The 21,894-nt window shown below is 36.6% G+C and overlaps 1 protein-coding gene across 1 annotated transcript; it reads left to right on the top strand.

Moving 5' to 3' along the window:
- Positions 1-8,107: 8,107 nt before the first annotated feature.
- slc5a3b (solute carrier family 5 member 3b) lies at positions 8,108-13,974 on the top strand. Its single transcript, XM_042002520.1, has 2 exons — positions 8,108-8,347; positions 10,835-13,974. Exon 2 carries the CDS (start codon positions 11,106-11,108, stop codon positions 13,239-13,241), a length of 2,136 nt encoding a protein of 711 aa, XP_041858454.1. The 5' UTR covers positions 8,108-8,347; positions 10,835-11,105; the 3' UTR covers positions 13,242-13,974.
- The last annotated feature ends 7,920 nt before the right edge of the window (positions 13,975-21,894 follow it).

Below are 21,894 nucleotides of genomic sequence, written 5' to 3' on the forward strand. Positions count from 1 at the left end.
CAGCTGATCCTGAACAGAGTGCCGCTGCACGGTTCAAGTCCTTACACTAAAGGGATGGGGGGAAGTTGAATCAGGTTTTTTTTAAGTGTTAAAGCTAATTTTGGCAGTAAAGCTGAAATGAGAAAATTTTAAAACAAATAATATTTACGCACATTCAAGAAAGAGGAACAGTTTTGTTTAAACTGCTGTAATGTGGCAACACAGCCATTATAACAAACAGGGCACCCCTGCGTCCTTGCGCTTTATGGTACATTCTAGGATGTTCCGTGTTTACAAACCTCTCACCTCACTGGCAGATATTTGACCATGTATTTCACAGCACACTGTATTGTCATAACTGGGACCCTGCAATTTTATTCAAAAATAATAATAATTAATTTCACAGTTCAAACTAAACCTGGTCAGAAGTTTAATATAGTTTTTACAGACATATTTTTCATTTTCATTAAGATTATACCTAATTACAGGCTTTAAGTAAAGTCCAGTTAGGCATGGATGTATGATAAAATAGCTGACTTCTGTACACAGCTTCCCATCTTTTTTTTTTTTTTGTATGTGTGGTTATTCATGGTTGTTTTGAGTTTCCTGGTGGCCAATTCCTCTTATATTTTGCTGTGATTTTGTATCTGTGGTTAAGTTGTTTCTCTTTCTGGTCATTTTCATGTCCTCTTTAAGTAATTTTGTTTGTCTACTTTGGTTAAGGGTATCTTTAGAGTGAGTTTCTCTCTCTCTCTCTCTTTTATTTATTTATTTTTTATTATTATTATTATTATTTTGCATATTTAAGGATTTGTTCCCCTATTTGACTTGCTTTATGTCATTTGTAAATATATGACAAGGACTGTTCAATGTAATTTTTACAACCAATATTAACCCTTTTCATGACTTATTTATGCTGCAAATTTTAATTATTAGCCAACATTTCTTCCTGTTTGATTTTTGTGATTTTGTTAATGTGACAAAACCTATTGTGTTGTATAATTACACAAATTCTGATCATTATGCATTATATTAAATCATAAGTATTGTCAGGAACTTGTTTAGTTATACGCTGACATTAAATTAATGTCCATGTAAGTACCTGCATGTGCATCTTTACATCTGTAGATGGAGCTCCTGCAGTTGCAAAATCAAAGCTCTTTTCTTGATCACAAATTCAGCAGCTCAGAGAATGTGATCATGGTTAATGATTTAAAGACATCAGGTGTTTATGAAGACTGTGATGCACAATACACATCCACATCAAAAAGAGCAATGAACATAAAGTTGCAGCTTGAATTCTGACTCTCTGGGTAACAAACAAAATCTAAAAATATGCAGACTCTTCTATCTCCCTTACTGCAGGATTCACAATTTGTACATCACTGGTAGTCTTAATAAGACAAATATTTGCTATCTGTTCCCTGTGACTATAAGAGAGCACTTTAATGCTGTGCATCAGACCAGAAAGACTTCACGTTTTCCACCCTCCTGTCCTGAATGTTTATTTTACAATAAATGGTGAAACAGTATGTACTATATTTACTGTAGCCGCAATAGTCAGTTATGTTTAAATTCAAAATTGCTGTAAATGAGTACTTTAGTTTCTACCATTCTTACTCACCCATTTAAAAATACTGAGCATTATATGAATCTAAAATAAAACACTGTTGTCTTCTCTCATCAAGACTAAGACCTCAAATGCAATAAATCCAGAATGGCTTTATCTTGAGTTATTCCTGGGATAAATTAAGATTCAATTTAAAGTCACCTTATGCATATGTGGCTGTTTCTGTTTTATGTGGACTGTGTCAAAAGTTTATCTTAAAGGGTGACAGGTTTAAATATTAGTACTATAAAAATTAAATTTAATGACATTTAAAATATTTACAGATGTAAATTAAACATGTATCAATGAAACAGGGTTTCTAACAACATTAGGCAGCAAGATGATAATATTATCGACAGTGATTGAATTCTGGATTTGCTCAATATGACCTTTTGCACCTATGTGCAACCATTGTTTGTCATTTCTTAGACTCAATGTGACAATTTAATGTTTACTAATGAGAAGTCTGTCTAATTATAGAACGTTTTTTTTCAATGGACTGAATGAGAAAACCTAGTTACTGGAAATTTCCATGATTACTGTGCTTCAAAAGTGAAGCAGTGATAAGCCTGGTGTTTCTGCAATAACACTGTCTGAAGTGTAGAGCTGCACTCAGACTCCGCACCTCAGGGCAAGCTAAATTTGTGGATCTCTGAAGTGAAAACAAATAAAGATAATACATAACAGAAATCAGGGCACCCTAAAAAGGGTCAATTTTTGCTGTGTGGCTGCGTTCATTGTCCTACTGGGAGAGACAGCTGCAGTCAGGTTCTACCTTTTGAATAGGAATGGGATGTTTTATTTGGTTGTATCAAAGTGACTCCAGGACCTAAGATTTCCAACATTACATTGTATAATGATAACCAACATTACTGACTTTACCTACTTCTGTTGTTAATGTTGTGGCTACTTCTAGATGATCGCCTCTTACCATGGATATGGGGACCAAACAGATGCATTTTTTTAAAGAATATAATAAAAACATAAGAGGGACTGTGCAGCCTCTTAATGCATTTTAGTAGTTTGATTGACATATTTTCCCCAAAATCTCATGATATCTGATCTGACTTGATGTCATGAAGTCAACTAAGACAAATATAACAGAGCCTATGCCTTTGAGGTCAACGTGCTCTGTGACACAAAGGAGGGGTTATGCTCTATGCTCATGTGTGTACGATACACACAAGATCACTGTTTCTAATAAGCAACAACCAAGTATGACCAGAGCGAAGGGAAACAACTGATTTATTGTTGTGCGGGTGGTTTTCCCTTTCCTTGACCAATAATGATGGAAATATCTCAAAAACCTCTCAACAAACTTCCAACTGAGACATAGGCCAGTTCGGAATTAATAATTCAAAATGAAATAATTCAGAATTAAAGTATTTACTTTCATGTTTACATGGAAATTGTAATTTCGAATTGAGGTTTACATGGAAAACACGTTTAATCGCCTTTATTTAATTCCGCTTTAGATCTGGGGGTTGGGAAGGGTTCTGATTGGACAGGGTGCGTACATGACGTATTTACGTCTACCCGAAAATAAACAAACTCCTGTTCCTGCTTCTTTTCGTTTTGTCTACAACATGCAAGACCACATAATAAGAATAAATTTCGCTATGATTTGATTACAGTTTTGAAGCAGCAGCTCAAAACTAGCATACTACTTCAGTTTGGTCAGCTGAGGAGGAGAGGGGAGCAGCATACCGTCATCACGACAGGCAAGGGAACGAGCATGCGCAGATCAGAATAAATCAGCCACTTACTTCTGATTTAAGTTTAATTCGGAATGGCCATTTTCATTCGGAATTAGGTGTTTACAAGGCCATTTTAAAGATGATTTAATTTTTATTCTGAATGAAAAAGAAATTACAACTCTCATGTAAACACATAATCAGTCTGTCTCCTACATCAGGTTGCTCAATTATTATGTTGCCTACTTGATATAAGTTATAATAATTATAACAGAAAATAATTTTGTGCACACAGTCCTTAAAATCCTCAAATTTGCTCACAGATTGCTTTGAGAATCCAATTTTAATGTAACTGCATATTCACTGATCCACCCTCCAGCTTCATTTCATGCTAAATGGTTATTGATTTTGAATTGAGCTCACTACTTGTCACAAATCTGTCATAAACATGAGATATGCTGCTCCACCTCCCCACCAGGTCCTTGATCGAGACCTAATTGCATCAATTATAATGCTGTAGTGACACAAGAATTTGACTGCAGAAACTGTGATAACAAATATCAAACTAGTCAGACAGGTACATGTTTGCAGGAGTTGTTCTATGAAGAGTGTGATCACGGCCCCCTTGCAAGCACACATTTCCTCCTTGTTGCATGGCCACACGCTCACAAACGTGCTCGTCTCTCCATCTGCTTTTGATGAGATGTTGCTGTTGTTTGTGTTGGTACGTTTCTCTGCAGGTATGTTTGATGACTACTGTACTTTTTGATATCATCACTATCCTATTTTCTTTATGTATCGTGTAGTACTGTGGTAGTTTATATTGTTTTTTGTGATGTGTTTTAGGCAGCCTAGACAACTGTTCTTTCCACATTTTTAACCCTGTCCTTTTCTCCCCTTTTTTCCCTTTTCCTCTATCTCCCTGTCAGGTTCAGCACTGACATATAAAGACTAAAGAAAATAAGATTACAATAAAAATAATAAAAATATCAAGGGCAGCCATGTATATCTCTCACTATGTAGAGAAATTTCTGTCAAGCAAAATATTGCACACAGACCACCGTTCTGTATGTTAGGATGCTGGACAGGACAGGGTAAAAAAAAAAAAAGAAAAGAAAATAGGGAGTAAATGAGTTTAGCTGACCTAGCAGACTGATTTACTCCATGTTTTTTTTTTTGTGTGTGTGTACGCTGATGTGCTGCCTCTTTGTTTGGAATAAATAAATAACTAAATAAATAAAACACATACAGCCCTCAAATAAAATACCATCTTGCACACATCAGCCAGCTACAAAACCTTTCTATTCAGACAAGCATAAGCTGCTTATGTGAGTAGATTGCAGATTATATTGTATTATTAAGTGTCGTAATAACAAAAATTAAATACATGATCTTTTTGTTGTCTATTTATAGTTGTTCCCATTTTAATTCACATGAATCAATCTATCATAATTTACAAGGATTACGTATAATGCATCCTGTACATTGCCGTAATTAAAATTTACTTCAAATAAAATAATGCATTTGTTATGTAAAGTGGTCAGCCCTCTTTAAAAAGTAAGTTTTATTATTAGTGTTAAATCGTTGCTGGTCTTGTTTACATGAGCATGAGGCTGATCCTGAACCAACTTTTGTCTCCTCCTTTAGCCAGTTTACTAGCAATACGGAAAAAGGTGTCACTATGTTGCCTTAGAACCCATAAACTGATGTACAAACCACAAAATAAATAACTTTAACAAGTCAAACACAAATTATCAGTCAGTTAAAATAATAGAGATTAACGTCTTTTAACACATACGTTTTTGGAATGTATAAAACTTTTGGTAATAAACTTGAAAATATAAATATTGTGATTTAAACAACTGCTACACAAGCTGTAAACTGTTTTGTCAAAGGCTACAAAGCTTAAGCAATGATACAAACTCCAGCAATGTAACTGTTGAAACACATCCAGAAGCGAAGGTCTTGTTCTATTTGTTTCCAGTATAGTCGCTCCAGGTGCTGCTTTTTTCCGCACGAATTTCAAAAGGTGAAACGCATGATGGAAAATAAAGTCTAGCCCTGCTTTATAATATTTTTGCAATAAAATCGTTGAACTCCAGCTAGACCTTTCAAATTGTTCTTACAACTTTATAACTCTACATTTGCATCCTAACAGTTTTTGACCAGTGTGACCACTGCATGTTTGAAACTTTGAGCATCACACTGCTGAATAAACACACCTGATTCAAATTCATTGGATCCAACAGCTTGTTTTTAAGTTCTGCACAATGACCCATAAATTTGAGTCGGGTGTGTTTTAAAAGAAAACACTTGCAAGACAGTTTAAGATCCCTGATAGAAGTTTCCACTTTACCTCTGTCTTTTTATCATCAGCTTAAAACAAGTTATTATTTGACTGTTATTATTGCATTAAACGATAATGTTTCTAGGGTTTCTTTACATTAGTGGGTTAAGGAAGGAAGGTTGAATTAAGGGCGATTTTATTATTCCAACATTGTATAAAAAATGTATTTAAAAAGTTTCAAAGGTATGAATAACGCAACTAAATTGCTTTCTGTATCTTGGAAACAGCTCAAACTAATACAGAACAAAAATTATAGATAATAATCAGTAAATACACACATATAAAAAGCTGGAACTGTCAAACTTCAACTGCTGAAAATAAAGGTAACTCGGTTTGTCGGCACAGGAATTCAAAACAAACAAAACAATGGACATTCCCATAAGATTATCGCGTTTCGTACCTTATCTTCATCTAAAATGTGGCGAATAAACTATTCAAATGTGATTATTCCCACATCAATTTGATCAAAATAAGGTTAGCAACCCCACTGGGTATTTATGCTCTGTTACCAGAAGCACTGAAAAGCACTTAGAGGCTCGACGATGCTGAAATGTGAAAATAGGACCATGTTAACCTTACGCGCAGCATAAAACAAAGTTTACAGAAGCACTGGAAAAAATAAAAAAACAAACAACAAAGAAAAGGCGCTGAATTAATTCGCACGTCCTGCGTTCTGCAAACAATGCCGCCATGTTTATTTCCAGGACGTCGCTCAACAAGTACGCAGAGCGTTCGCCTCAGGTCGCGCAATGTTTGCTGGGAAATGTGGTTTGACGCGAGATGGAAATTTCCAAGATATCTGTCTAAACGAGTGAGTGGAAATTTACTCCGTGACACTCCCCCTGTGATATGCAGAGCTGTGTCTGCCTTGCAGGATGTTTTGTTTGAATTCAACCAATTTAACTATTTTCTCATCTGACGTCTTAAACCAGTGGCAGTTTTATTAGGCTATCATTTCAGTGTAACTGATTATTACTTATTATGCTTGCTGTTTCATCACTGAAATGCATTTGCGTGTGTCTGTTATTATAATCGATATTAACATTACTGCTAGTAGATATAGTACTAGTAACAGCACTAGTAATAGATAGACTGAAGTGAATTTTACAGCATTGCAATTTCATGCATTACCTGACACACATCTAAAAATACAAATAAAGTAAAATGTCATTATATGAATGTATGTATCTGTATATCATGAAGAAAATCATGTGATTTTAAACTATGTGACACATGTACACATTAGTAAGCAGGAACATTTTGTTGAAGTGTGAATGACAAGCCACCCATCTACACCTCACCTGCATATTCACTTGATCCACATGTATAAATATGACCCACTTAGAGGTGCTGCTGCCTGATGAGAGTAAGATATTATCATTTCCCTACTTTCTCATTTAACATAACTACTATGTAACAGCCACAAAAACCTCACATGAATTAACCCTGTGTAACTGTATTATTTTGCAATACAACAATGGCACAGTATGCAATGAGTGGTGGGCTCTCTCCTGTTGCTCTAAATTTACAGCTATTTCCTCTTGATCATAAGCCTGATGTTTTTGATTAATAGATTTAACTGTGCCAGGTCACATTTTAAAATAAAAATAACGTGTTGCTGCTAAGGCTAAACTTCAAACTTTATATAGGCAATATTATTGGCATACAGGATGAAATTCCTAAAGTGAAGAAAAAAATAAAGGTTCTCTTAAAAGGTCAAAGTCAGAATGAGAAACTTTGAAAAGGCCTTATTTAAATGGGCCCTAATACAGCTTTCTGGATGTTTCCAGATTACAAATATCAGCCCAAATCTGATTAGGTGTTAGACCTTTAATCAGTTGGAGCAGGTGTTTCTGGCAGTTTTTCTCACTTGTAACAGTTCAGATAAAGACTTATCATTGCTAGTCCAACAAAAGCAACTGCCATGATATTTAATTAGATGCACGCATTAAAATGGTTTGGCTTGCTTAAGTACTTTTGTTTGCAGGTTAGTAAAAATGTTGGACAGCTCTCCCCAGTACCTACATCATTATTTAAATTGGTGGTGGTGAACCCTGGTCCCCGAGGGCTGCAATCCTGCATGTTTTTGATGTTTCCCTGCTCCAACACCTGATTCACATCCGGGTTAAAGGAGCAGGGAAGCAATGAAAACTTGCAGGAGAGCCAAGGATCCACGTTATTGATGTAATGAATTAATAAATAAATGACAACCTCGCAGATTTTGGATTAATTTAATTCAAGGTGTCAGAAAATTTTATTTGTTAATTTAAAAGTAAAACAGTCGTAAAGGAAGATGAACAGACTACTGGAAAAAAAAAAAAAAAAAAAAAAAAAAAAAAAAGCCGTGGGAGAGGTAGGCGTATCCAATAGACCTTGACATTACTTTTTGTGATAGTTAAAATGCACCTGTCCTTCGCAAATTCTAGTAGGCGTTATTGCATCTCAACGCGTCACGGGCGTGCTACACTTGTGGGGCGTGGAATTGAACTGGTGCCTATAAGAAGAGAAGGAGGAAGTCAGCCTGACCAACATCACAGATAAAGGGAAACTCAGAGGAAAAGACTCTGTTTGGGTCAAATCTACAACTCATTCAGAATCATCCGAGTGATACGCGAACGTATCTCCGGGACGGAGTCTCTTCTTCCTCCTTCGCATCTACTCCAAGGGGCGTGGAAGGCATCTGGCGCGTTTGTGAAACGCGTTTTCACAGTAAAGCCGGTGAGTCTGTGGTAAAGCTTTCGTGACTCTCTTTTATTCAGAATATATGGTAGCACTGATACATGGCCAAATAATTAGGCTATATTGAGTCTGTAAAGCTATGTTTTCAGCAATGGCAGCTCTCCATCACTAATTCTTGTCTCAACGTCTCATCAGACTACATCCTGCTACTGATGTCAGTCTGGAAGAAACACCAAATACTTAAGCGAAAACACGTCTTTAGGTTTACATTTCAGTTCAGTATAATGTTACATATACATGTATCGGTGGTTAATAACGAAGACTTTACACGCTCATTAATGATGCATAGCTTTTGTAGGCGGATGAATGAGTGACTCTTCTAGAAATTTCCTACCTCCTGATAGGTGCATCAGTGCCTACTCGTGGACTGGTGTCGCCTCCTCTTTGTATTCAGAACAGGGGTCTCGGAGAGTCTTACGCATCTGGCCGTTTATTAAAGATACATTGTTCGGTACCCCCCAACTATCCAGTATGCCACAGCTCTGTGCCAGCTGGCCTTACCTGCCCCCATTTTTCACAAAGTCACGGTTTATGATTGTAAACAAAGGTGGGGCAATTACTTACCTGTAGGCCAGTGCTTCACTTCATTTAAGAAAAACACAACAAAACAAAACACACACACACAGACAAGAGAAAAAAAAAAAAAAAAAAAGAACCCACCGGTCCACAAAGGTTTTCGCTTCATTCTTTATTCTGCAAATGACACGCAGTCTGTTGGCCACTTAAGTCACTGCGTTTTGTTAATTTAATCCTTTATTATTCATTCATGTCTGTCTAGTTTGTTGGATCTCTTGCCTTTTAAAACTTAACACTGACTGCTTCAGGGTGAAGTTAATCTTAAGCTTGGCTTGAAATAATATTCAGTAAAAGGAAGGAAGCGGATGAACCTGTTGTTTGTATTTAAACCAGAAATATGAATCATCATAGTGCCCCTGTGGTGCTGTCAATGTCATTTTATAATAAATACTAGGAAGATGCTGGTTGCAACACAATGGTATTAAATGGGTCATCAGTTACAGCTAATATAATATAATATAATATATATATATATATATATATATATATATATATATATATATATATACATAATAAAAATAACATTTATTCCCTAATACAAAACAGACATTCTTCTACTTTCCAAGTACTTGAAAAGAGGTCAGCATAGACTTCTTTTCTTTATCCAAGAAGGATAGAAGTCCAGAAGTCAAGGATTAGCATGACCTGGATGACTGAGAATTTACACCAATATTTTGCCCCATTTTACTGAGCAGGGATGCTACTTCAGAGAACCTACCTAAGACCGAAGAAGCAAAGAAGCTAATTTCAGATACTGAACCTTGTTTCTGGTTGGTTTTTTTGTTTGAGTTTTCACTGCTTCCAGTCTGCCTCAGAGACAAGTAAACATCTGCTTCATTACCAAGTTTAAATAATTTATTTTTAAAAAGTCAATAAAACTACAAGATAAATAGTGAATTACTGAAACCCACCACATTTATAAAGCAAGCCTCCTAAGCCTGATTATTCCTTTGGCTCTGAGCTGGGTAGGGGCTCTATATTCAGGTCTGGCACACTGGAATGACAGTTATTAAAGTTAACCCAGTATTATATAACTGCAAATGAAAATATATTTTTCTGTTGAATGACACTGCAGTATTACTGAGCCAGAGTCTCTTGAGCTGTTTATGGTGAAGACATGGAAAGTAGGCCTCAATGGTGAGGTGGTAAAATGAAAACAAAGACTTCTTTTATAGAGGGAGATGCTTATGCATAAAGCATGGTTGTGAAGAAGAAGGCGTTATTTTCTACCATGCTTGATAGACTAAAACTTCAAGAGAGGCCAGACTGAGTTTGTGTGTTCGCACACCGCCATGCATACAGATTTTTACTGTCAGTGGAATTTGATAAAAATCCATCAAATCATCTCAAGAATCTCAATTTGTATTTTGAGTTTTAGATTGGGCTGAGTGGTTTTACCAGCTGAGACATGTTAGTGTGTCAGCTGTAAGTGTGTATGCACTGAATTGAAAAGACATTTTATTGACTTAAAAACCTAAAGGAATTGCATTGTTTTTATAAAGGACTAAAGTAAAATTGCATACCTAGGAGTTAAAGAACTGTATTAGTGTCAGCACAATTTCTTTCTCAACTCATCTTACATAATTTTTCTTTGAAGTTTGTACTCTGCCATGGGTCAAGTTCTTTTGTATTTAAATAGATTAAGAGGAAAGTCAGAAGCAGGCTGAATTCAAGTTTATGTGGCGCTGGGAAAAACCTAGTAAAACCAAATAAATTAAAATCTAGATGACTATTTTATGTTTCGTAAGATGATGCTCATCTTGATGCAACTCACTTTTCTACATCAGTTTGTGTTTCTGTCCTCTTTTTAAGTTGATGTTAAATCATCTTCTCATTGTTTTTTTTCACTTTTAAGATTCTAATGAGGTGTTTGTCTTTTCTATTTTGCAGGAGTGTTCTCTCTAGGCTATTCTCGACCAGAAGCCTGCAACGTCCTCCTCCCTAACTTGAATGACCTCAGTGCCGTTGGATTACCTCATTGAGTGTATTTGATCTAATAGCGGATTCTTTCCCTGCTTCTATCTCAACAGCAAAACACAGCTAATAATTTCCATTGCTCTTTTTTTTAAATTCACTCATAAAGCTTAAAAAAAAAAATCACAAATTTGCAACTTTTTGAAGGACTCCTACAAAAGCTTTACAAAAGTAGTCCGCCAAAAAAATGGCCTCTGTGATGGAAGCAGCAGACATAGCAGTGGTAGCATTGTATTTTGTCCTGGTGCTACTCATTGGGTTTTTTGCCATGTGGAAAGCTAATCGCAGCACTGTGAGCGGCTACTTCCTGGCTGGACGCTCCATGACATGGATAGTTATCGGCGCATCCCTCTTTGTCAGTAACATCGGCAGCGAACATTTCATAGGCCTGGCTGGCTCAGGAGCAGCAAGCGGCTTTGCTGTAGGAGCATGGGAATTTAATGCTCTGCTGCTTCTGCAGCTGCTTGGCTGGGTGTTTATCCCTGTGTATATCCACTCGGGAGTCTACACCATGCCTGCATATCTGTCAAAACGTTTTGGTGGCAACAGGCTAAAGGTTTACTTTGCTTGCTTGTCTGTGCTACTTTACATTTTTACTAAGTTGTCGGTGGACTTGTATGCCGGAGCTCTCTTTATTCAGGAGTCCCTGGGGTGGAACCTTTATTTGTCCATTGTTCTGCTCATCGGTATGACTGCCCTACTCACTGTCACTGGTGGACTAGTTGCAGTGCTGTACACAGATGCCCTTCAGGCAGTGTTGATGATCGGAGGAGCTCTTACCTTAACCATCATTAGCTTAGTGAAAGTTGGTGGCCTAGAGGGTGTCAGAACCAAGTACATGCAGGCAGTTCCCAATGTTTCTGCCATCATCGCAGCTGGAAACTACACTTATTCACCTTCTTGTCGCATTGAGCCTAAACCAAACTCACTACGCATCCTTCGTGGACCCCTGGATGAAGACATCCCTTGGCCAGGATTCATTCTGGGCCAGACCCCTGCATCCATTTGGTATTGGTGTGCAGACCAGGTCATTGTTCAAAGAGTGCTAGCTGCAAAGAACATTGCTCATGCTAAATGTTCAACACTCATGGCTGGATTTCTCAAGATCCTGCCCATGTTTGTTATAGTCATTCCAGGGATGATCTCCCGCATCATGTTTGCAGATGAAATTGCCTGCATTGGGCCAGAACACTGCATGTCTGTGTGTGGTTCTCAGGCTGGCTGCTCGAACATCGCCTACCCACGCCTGGTAATGGCAGTGATGCCTGTGGGACTCAGGGGTCTTATGATGGCTGTCATGATCGCTGCTCTGATGAGCGATCTTGACTCAATCTTCAATAGTGCAAGCACCATCTTCACCTTGGATATCTACCAAACTGTGCGGAAGCAGGCATCTCAACGTGAGCTGCTGATTGTGGGCCGCTTGTTTGTTGTTCTCATGGTAGCAATCAGCATTGCCTGGGTGCCAGTTATCATTGAGATGCAAGGTGGACAGACATATCTGTACATCCAAGAAGTCGCTGGCTACCTCACTCCACCCATCGCCGCCCTTTTCCTGCTCGGTGTGTTCTGGAAAAGGTGTAACGAGAAAGGTGCCTTTTGGGGAGGAATGACAGGTTTCACGCTTGGTACCACACGACTGATTCTTGCTTTTATCTACCGTCAACCTCGCTGTGACCAGCCAGATGATAGACCTGCCTTCATCGTTCATGTTCACTACATGTATTTTGCAGCTGGCCTCTTCTGGATTTCAGGGCTGGTGGCAGTGGCAGTCAGTCTCTGCACCTCTCCGCCAGACGATGAGCAGGTTCGCACCACTACAGTCTGGGGGCTTCGCAACCTTGAAATGGTCCCCTCAAAGGACCGAGAGGAGATGTACCACCTGACTGAGAAGAGCCACCGTAACGGCGCTGGAAGCCTTCATAAACCAATGCCCCCAGATGTAAAAAAGGAGAAGTGCTTAGATGGAGCTGATATTAAACTTTTGGTCCCATCCGCAGACCATGATCCAGCAACCTCCAGTGCAGAAACGTCTCCTGCCACCACCCCTGCTGAACATCTTGGTTTTGGGAAGATGGACATGATCAGAGCAGAGGAGGGCTGTCGTGGAAAAGGGCAGAGGAGTTGGTTCTGGCGTTTATTTAACTGTTTTTGTGGATCTCAAGAAGACCAACAAAGCGCTCATCAAAAAGTGATACAGGAAGATCCAAGAGTCATCGCAGAGATGCTGTATGAGCCACCAAAAGTTAAAATTCTCCTAAACTTAGGCTTGATATGTGTGTGCTCTGTGGGCATCTTCATGTTTGTTTATTTCTCACTGTAGCTGAACGTTGAACTGAACTGACTGGAACTGGGAGCTTTTGCAAAGGTGGAAGTTACGTGGGAGGTTTTGGGCTGTTACAAACAGTTGAACTGTCAGAGATTTCAAGAAGCTCTGTAATATTTACAGATGTCTTTTGTAGCTCTCTAACAGGGATTCAAGCTTATTCTAATATTTTTTTAAATGATTGATGCTTCTCCACATAAAAAAAATTGTATACCTTTAATATGTTAAATCTTATTGTTGTTAATCTTTCATTCAAAATACCAACTAAGATTTTTAGAATTGTTGTAAGTGAATTTAATATTTGCCTTATTTTACATATGCACTGTTTTTTTATTGTAAAAACAAAAACAAACAAACAGCAAATCAAATATACTGTGATTCAAGCTTTTTTATCTAGCTGACAGTCATTTTAGGATTATCTTCTGGTAATAACTTTAAATATCCAGACCTCGTTTTCCATAAGAGGTGAAGAAGAAAACAAGAAATGCTTAGCGGCTGGTGCGCAACAAACCAGTATGTTTTCAGTAATAATTAAAAAAATTCTGTTTTGAATTGGCCAAGTTTGCATCTAGAACCACTTTATCAAGCTAACAGTTACTATTTGATAAAGAGTTGTATATTTTTTTCAGCCCAAAAAAAGAAGCACAATATCAAAAACTATGTTCTTTTCCATTAATTAAATACTTATAAGTTTTGTTTTATTTGTTTGTTTGTTTTTTCAATCTTGCAAGTAAACATAGATGTTACATTTGGATGGGGTGTCCAGCAAGTTCTATTTTTTGAATAGTTTATATGATGTTTTCTGGTTCTACTTTTTTTTTTGTTTGTTTGTTTTTATTATTTCTGTGTGGCTGTGTTAAAGTTTATTAACCAGCATACAACTGTTAATGCACTATTATCACAAAAAGCTACAAGTACCAATGCTCATGACTCTGTATCAGTTAATATCTGATCCTATTTTATGTTTCACATAATTAAAAAACATGTCAAGTCTGTTGTTTTATTTTAACTTCATGTACAAGTATTTTTGGGCTCATCAGCCATGATATACATTCCTTAAAAAGTAGGCTATTTCTTGTGTATCTACTGTGTGTTATAGTACTAGTAGTGCACTGCAGTTCTGAAATGTAATTTAATCTTCTTTCAAGTGCATTTTTCTATAAACCTCCTACCAAGTGTGTCTTAGTGTTCAATGCTTAAGTGAAAAGAAAGCAGACAAAAACAGAAAGTGAAGATGTTTTGTTTTTGTATTGAAATTTTTGTAAGTTAATCCCACATTTCTTCAGAGCCATGTCATAAATTAGTCATTAGCAGGTTTCTTTGTTATAGCATCAGCAAATATTTGAAATTCCAAAACAGAAATGACATTTCAGGCTTTTCTTTTAAGGTTTCACATGGCTGGATGAATTCATTCATTATATGGTCAATAGTAATTCTAGTGTGCTTTCTGGATTGTGGTCATTATATCTACAGTGTAACGTGTCCACACATCGACACCTCATAAAAATACAGTGCTTGTATGCAACAGTGTTGACTGACCTCGGTCCAAAATGATGCAACATGACAGTCTGGTCATCATCCATAAATAATAAATAACATGAAGAATTGATGAGATGATTGCTGTATGGGAAAGAGCTTTAAAACTTTTTCTTTTGTTCTGAGAGAGTATTGTTATTTATGAAACTTATTTTTAGAGACTAAAAATAAAGTTTCTGTGGAACCAAAATAAAACTGTGTTCTCTTTCTTTGTATTCAGAGAATAATATAAGTAAATAAGAGAATAAGTAAGTAATTACATTATTGTAAAATGTAATATAAAGTCAGTTTTGCTCATTATTGCTATTAATTATTTTAAGATAAATGGATAAGCTAATACTTTAAATTTCCAAGTAGCACAAGTTATTGACTTCATACTCCAGACCTGCAGCATCTAAAACAATCTGTTATAATCAGCGGATGCCACCATGTACAGCATGAAGTCATATCTGTTATTTTCCATTTGATAAATGTTTATTTTCATTCTGAGAATATCTGCTGTTTACTTTGCAGTTAATTTCCTGTGGTCCTGTTGCTCTCTGCACAAATTACATTGCTGAATAACTACATTGTTAGAGGTTGTTGACAGTTTGCAAAACAATCTAATGCTAGTTTCAGTTTGAGGTGTTCTTTTCAAAACTCTGAAGAGATTATGGACAGGAGCAAAATCATCACTTGGACCATCCCTTGCTGTGTTTCCTATACATCAGACTCTCTGGTATTATTAACCAAGATTACATAAACCCCAGCAAGCCCCCCATTAATCTGCTTTGAGCCAAACGGGGATTGGATGGTCCAAGTCTTCTTTACTCTAGATTCTACCAATCAAAAACCCAGCAGCAGCAAGAGTCCCCACTTCCTTCAGTTTAGCTCTGTGCATCCACCTATTCTCCAGTAACCACCCAAAACTAAACAGCTGAATAAGAAAATATATTGTAAGCATTTACTCTGTGTGGTATGAAACCCAGAAGCCAATAAAATGCTAACACAAATGTTAAACAATGTTGTAACTGAGTTGATCAGTTAATTCCTTCTTGATGACAACTGTAATTACTTCAGCTGTTTTCTGCAGTCTTAAGTAACCAAAAATATTTCCTAAAGTAATGCTTCTATTTATTTTCCAGCAATGCAACTGACTAAACAGCACAAAGATGTGACAAAGCATTTTGATTTGGATTTTTTTTATGTAATCTGCCACCTGAAGGAATTTATTGTGTTTAATTCAAAGTACAATTAGTCTATAAAATGTTCAGAATATTGATAAAAACATCATTATGTCCCATAAGGACATTATAACATGGCCAGCTGCGGGAATACAATGCAAAAACAAAGTTCCGATAACATATCGATTAATCAATAAAGACAATAAAATAATGTACTTTTAATACTAGTTGACCAAAGCATATCTTGTTGCTAATAGTTGATTTAAAAGGACTTCATATACATGAAATATAATAAGGAATTTTATAATGCAGCATCACAAGGTGACTTTAAAGATTTAAAAGGTTCTTCCATTCCTGTTTACTAAAGTTTTACAGATGGGTAGTTTGTTTAACAGATTATTAACCAGTGCAGAACAACCTGCTTTTGAGTTTCCGCAGCTTTGCTGTAAACTAGGACTTCACCTCTAATGTCCTGCAGTTATTTCACATCACTTGTGTAAGCTGCAACGCATGCTTTGAGTTTGACAGCCTTGTTTTTCAAGCTAGTTTTAATTGTCACTGTCAAGATTCATGACCCATTTCACTTACTCCTCTACCAGCCCCCATTAGACTCATGCCCTGCCTCTTTCCCAAGAGGAAACTACCGTAATGATATTGTCCTTGTGGAAAAGTACTGGCATGCAGGCCATGCTTTGTTCATTGTCTATTTGGACAGAGAAAACACGAACAATAGTCTGATACAAATGCTTGAAATGGATGGATCAGACAGAAAAAGTTTGATAATATGAATTACAGTCCATTAGTAAATATAAAGCTTTAAATTAACAGTACTTTTCCAACAACACACCATAACCTAACTGTAGCCTGCTTAGTCTTTATCTCTTTATCTGTGTCAGTGCAGTTGGTTAGAAACTCTTAGCGGTAATCTTTTGGCAGAGGATGTTGAACACGAGGTCTTAAACTGTTGCTAACAGTTAGGGGTTAAGGGATGTTATGACAAAGCAGGCAGAATACAGTGAGGTTTAGCCCAACTGCAACTGCAGATAACTGCAATTCATGAACAAAATGATGATTGTAGGACAGTCAAACTAATCAAAGCCATTCCTTTATTGAAAGGGTCAAACGCTCCCCTAGAATCAAGCGGCACATAGTAGCAACATGACACAAAAGGTCCCCTTAGAACAAAAACTAAAAACAAAAACTGAACATAGTGACTCACTGGCCAAGGTGACGCCAACACACAGGTGTTTCCAAGTGCAATACTACTACACATGGCCACAGTCAATGCCTCCTCTACATCACTGACTCCAGTTCCCATTTAAAAATGATCTGTTTTTTTCTTATGAAATATCGAAACAACCATTTTAAAAAAACATTTAACATTGGCTAGATTCAATCTGAGCCATATGCAATGCTTCCTTATGAGAACAACTATCTGTTTTAAATGTCTTAAAGATAAATATTTTAATTCCATTTGACCTCTTGTCAAAAATATGGAAATTTGTGGCTCCAAAAGGACCAAGATTGCAAAAGCAAAATGCTGAGCTAAAAGCTACAAAACTGCATTTCACAAACTACTGTGTGACATTAAATCAGTCGTTAATACTGGTCTGTTACCTCCCTGCTTTTGAAAGCAAATTGAAACTTTCTAGTCTCTGACTAGGAAAAGGAAAAGAAAACACCACAATCATATATCCTATAGTTGCTGATTTGGATAAGGCTCCTTAACCAAAGAACATAAGGTAAATTTCAAGCTAATTTTTGCTTCTGTTATGTGAAATGTCTGTTACCAGTTTTCGTTGTTAAAAGCAGCAAAGCAAACCTGAAGATTCGCAATGATCTATTCCGGGGTTTTCTATTTCCATCGTCTTTTGTTGCCATGCTGTACGTTGTCCGTTCTATGCCCAAAATGTCCAAGGGTCAGTTCTTTTTCAGATTTTATTGAAAGTCCCCAATAAGAATTTTAAAACATCCCCAGGTGTACATTTGCCTTTAATGACATCATCCATTTTGAAAACCCACCTCTTAATATAATAAATCTCCAACATTACAGCCACTTCCAATAACTTTCAAGGTTTAGGCACAGTGCTTTAAGTTCTATTTATAGATGTTTGTCTTTAAATTAAAAGTTACTATTTTAACTTGAGACTGGAAAACATTTTCCCAAAACACAATAAAAAGGTAGTATTTACACAAATTGACAGAATACTGAATTGGTTTATAGTGTATTTGTTTGGGGTATTTTGAATGCAGTGATATTTGGTTGTGACCATTTGCAGTATTTTTCTATATATGCAAACCTGTTGCAAATGTGTAACAGGGGTGTCTGATTCCCAGTGTTGGACTGATTCCTAATGTTGAACAACCCAGTTTGATTATACCTGTAGTTTGTTTCTGTATTTGCATTTATTTGTTTGTGTTGTGTACACAGCATTTGCTCAGGTTTGGTCTGTAATTGTGCCATCCTGAAATAGGACTGAGGTGGTTAACTGAAGCTTCTGATAAAAAACATAACCGGGATGAAGATTTTATTATTGTAATGTTATTTTAGCTGTGATACAGAACATTAAAGTAAGTGTTTGGAGCATATAAACCTGTTGGAACAGTTTTGATTTAAAAACGGACCGTAATTTCAGTCATTTAATCATCATAAACTTTTAAATTAGCAACTTTTCCAACAGATCCAACTAGGAAAGTAAATGCTACACAAAACAAGAGAGCAAAAACAACAGCTAAGTTAATTCCACATTACTTTGTTTCATGTTTTTCCTGTTAGTTTATTTTCCAGTCTCTAGATTATCTCTCTAATGTTATTTAGTAGGATTTACTTCCCTTATTCATGCTAGCTAGTTTTGCTTCTGCTCCTATTTCACATCAGGCTTAATATGCTAATTACCACACCTGCTGTTTTTACATTCCTATATATTTAAAAAGTATCCTTGCTTGTTTGTCAACTCATCTTCATTTATTTTTTTTTTTGTCTGTTTCATTCTCTTGTAAAGTTTTGTTCTGTATTTTGAATTTATGCTTCCTGGACTACCTACTGCTGTGGAGCTTTTGGTTTTTCTTTTTAAAGGATTATTATTTTATATAAAACTGGGTCCTCCATAACACAAATCTGTAAAGAATGGATCAACAAAGGGTCAACAATTACCCCCAGTTAACCAAAATTCACATCAGCTGACATCAGCTTCACATTTTTAACAGGGTAATTGGTGTAGCCTAGCATGCAGACTGCAGCTAACAGTTAGCATGGCTCTAAAAGCTTAAACATATAACTGCCCATCACTACTAAACCTTACTATTGATATTGTATCATTGTATATTTAATGTGTAGATATACCTACAACATAATGTACTCAGAAGGAGTGTTACACCAAAAGTTTTCTTTGGTAATGATGACATCCTGGAGATAAGCTAATTTCACAGAGTGCACAGTCAAAATAAGGCATACTCTTTTAACTCCTCCCCGGTTATCGCTCTTTCTTTCTTTTTTTTCTTATTTTTTTGTTTTATGAATTTAATGTTAGCTGTCTTTTATGATTTGTTGTTTAGCTTTTGTTTTGCCTTGCTGTCCTGTGGTTGACCTAAAGATAATAAAACTACAATTACAGTTTCAGGGTGGCTATGTCCACAAATGGAAAATGGCTAAAAATAGGAAATGAAAAAAAAAAGAAAAAAAAGAAAAGAGTTTAAGGCAATGTTTTATGAAATATGTAATAATTCCATACAATATGCTATTATGTTTGAAATAAACATTCATTCATTCATACACTCATTATTTATAAGAAACAAAGATATTTGGAAAATATATAAAAGTGAGTTAATAGTTGTGAGCACAAAACAATGCAGCACGTTTATTATTTTTTTCTGAACACAGTTTTAGGATTTGTAGAATTTCCTTATTAACATAGTCCTATGATTGATGGAAGTGCTAAAACATCATTCTTGGGAATCCAGCTCCTGATGCTCTGGCCCAGCATGTGAATGAGTGTGCAAATAATAGTCTGAGTTTGAAGGAGGTGCCAACTTCGTTGCATCCACAGGCACAAACAAAACAACAGTTTTGATGTCATGCGTCTGTGTCAACAAAGAGGTGGAAACCAAAGGACTATTTATCTAACAGCTGGGTTGGATACAGATAAATGACAGTTGGGCAGCTCAGGGGGTAGCAAATTGTGGGTATCAGGTCTGCTGAACCATTCTCTGTCACACAGAGATGCATTTTTCTCTGTCTCCTAGAGACGGGAGCTGTTTTTGGATAATTCTCTTCAAAGCTTCAAAGGCCATTTACTTTCTTTCCTTTAAAGCTTTATTTAGAAAAATTGTTAGCAAGAGTACCCTCTTTTGCAAGTCAAAAACAAAAACTGAAAAGAATTTCAGTTTTGAAAAAGCTGACTTTGGCTCAAAATTACACTTGATATTGATATCACAGTTTTCTATTTAGATACACAGCCACACATGCATGCATGCACACAATCTTTGCCTTCATTGTTATTTTTGCTGTAATGCTGTGCATTAATATTTATACTTGAAATTCTGAGATTCTAAATATATCTAAAGAAATTCAGTTTAATTTAGGGTATTATTTTTATGTATATGAGAAATGTTATGGGTGAGCAAGGGGGGACTGCCTTTGGGTCCTTGGGGCTCAGGCCCTTTGCTCTGGCCGCCCAGGATGGCTGATGCCTGGCAGCTGACTTGGCAACATGACCATGGGAGGCTCAGGCTGGAGCCTTCCTCTGCCGCCCTTGGGGTGGGTCTGGGGTGGTCTTGATGGTGGGGTGGCTTGGGTTTGTGCTCCTGGTTTGCTGCTGATCACCCAGGTCTCTGGGCTTCCCTAGTCTGCCTCTAGCCTCCGTAGAGGCGTGGTTGCATATGCATAATCACACTCATCTCTGATCACTGCTCATTCCTCATACTCTGCACACTGACACAGTCACTGAGCTACTTTTGATACATGTTTCTCTTATTTTTTGTTTATTTTTTAGGTTATTTATTTATTTTAGGAACTCTTGATGATTGTGAGCTTTGTTTTCCTGTAAAAGCCGTAGGAAATTCTCTGTTATGTTTTTGTACAGGTGTACAAAAACAAAAAAGTTGGTTGTCGTTAGTTTGGATAGAAGGGTCTTTGTCTTCTATTTGTTGTATTTTTGTCTCCTCTTTCTTTTTTTTGTTTCCTTTTTACTTCTTTTTATTATTCTCATTTCTTTCTGTCCCCTCTGGTCAGGTCCAGCAAGATAATGTAAATTCCATAATTCAAAATAAATAAATAAGATTTTAAATTAAATAAATAAATAAATCAGATTATCAAGAGGAGACTTATACCCGTAAAACTCCACTTAGCAAAGCAAATTTGTTTGGCACAACAGAGCAACCAAATCATCAATCTGCTGCTATGATGCTGGACAAGGCAAGAAGAAGAAGAAAAAAAAAAGACACAGGAAGTAATGTAACTTATTAAACTCCCTCATTGATGTCCAAGCTTGTTGTTGGCCCTTCACTAAAACCCCTTGAATGCATCACTACCTGATGTGCAGAAGTTTCGAAGATATATTCTTACAGCTTTGAGGGATTTTGTAATTAGTACACACTGATAAGTTACTACAATGCATGCTGCATCAATGCATCTTGCCACTCAAATGGTCTCTTGATATGGACCATTGATGTTTCTCGGTTAAGACTTGCAACATTGTAAAAGAAGGAAAAAGTTTATTCAAATCGGTGTTGTAAAACCATGTTAAACGGTAAGAAAACAGATTGCCTTTTCCCCAATATAATCACAGTCTAAGAATCTTTAGCAATAGCACTTTTTCTGATAGCTCAGCTATGTTTGTGCTTAAAAAAATGTGGAAATGGTTGAGAATAACGGAATAGCAGAGGACAATTAGAGGATGCCCTCTAGTTCAAAAACTTTCCAGGACATCAACACTTTCTGCCTTGGAAAATCT

This window comes from Melanotaenia boesemani, chromosome 12, assembly GCF_017639745.1.
Source record: "Melanotaenia boesemani isolate fMelBoe1 chromosome 12, fMelBoe1.pri, whole genome shotgun sequence".
In the NCBI taxonomy this organism is placed as follows: domain Eukaryota; kingdom Metazoa; phylum Chordata; class Actinopteri; order Atheriniformes; family Melanotaeniidae; genus Melanotaenia; species Melanotaenia boesemani.

What these genes read in the sequence shown, in the direction of transcription:
- slc5a3b (XM_042002520.1), top strand. Translation starts at nt 11,106, where the DNA reads ATGGCCTCTGTGATGGAAGCAGCAGACATAGCAGTGGTAGCATTGTAT.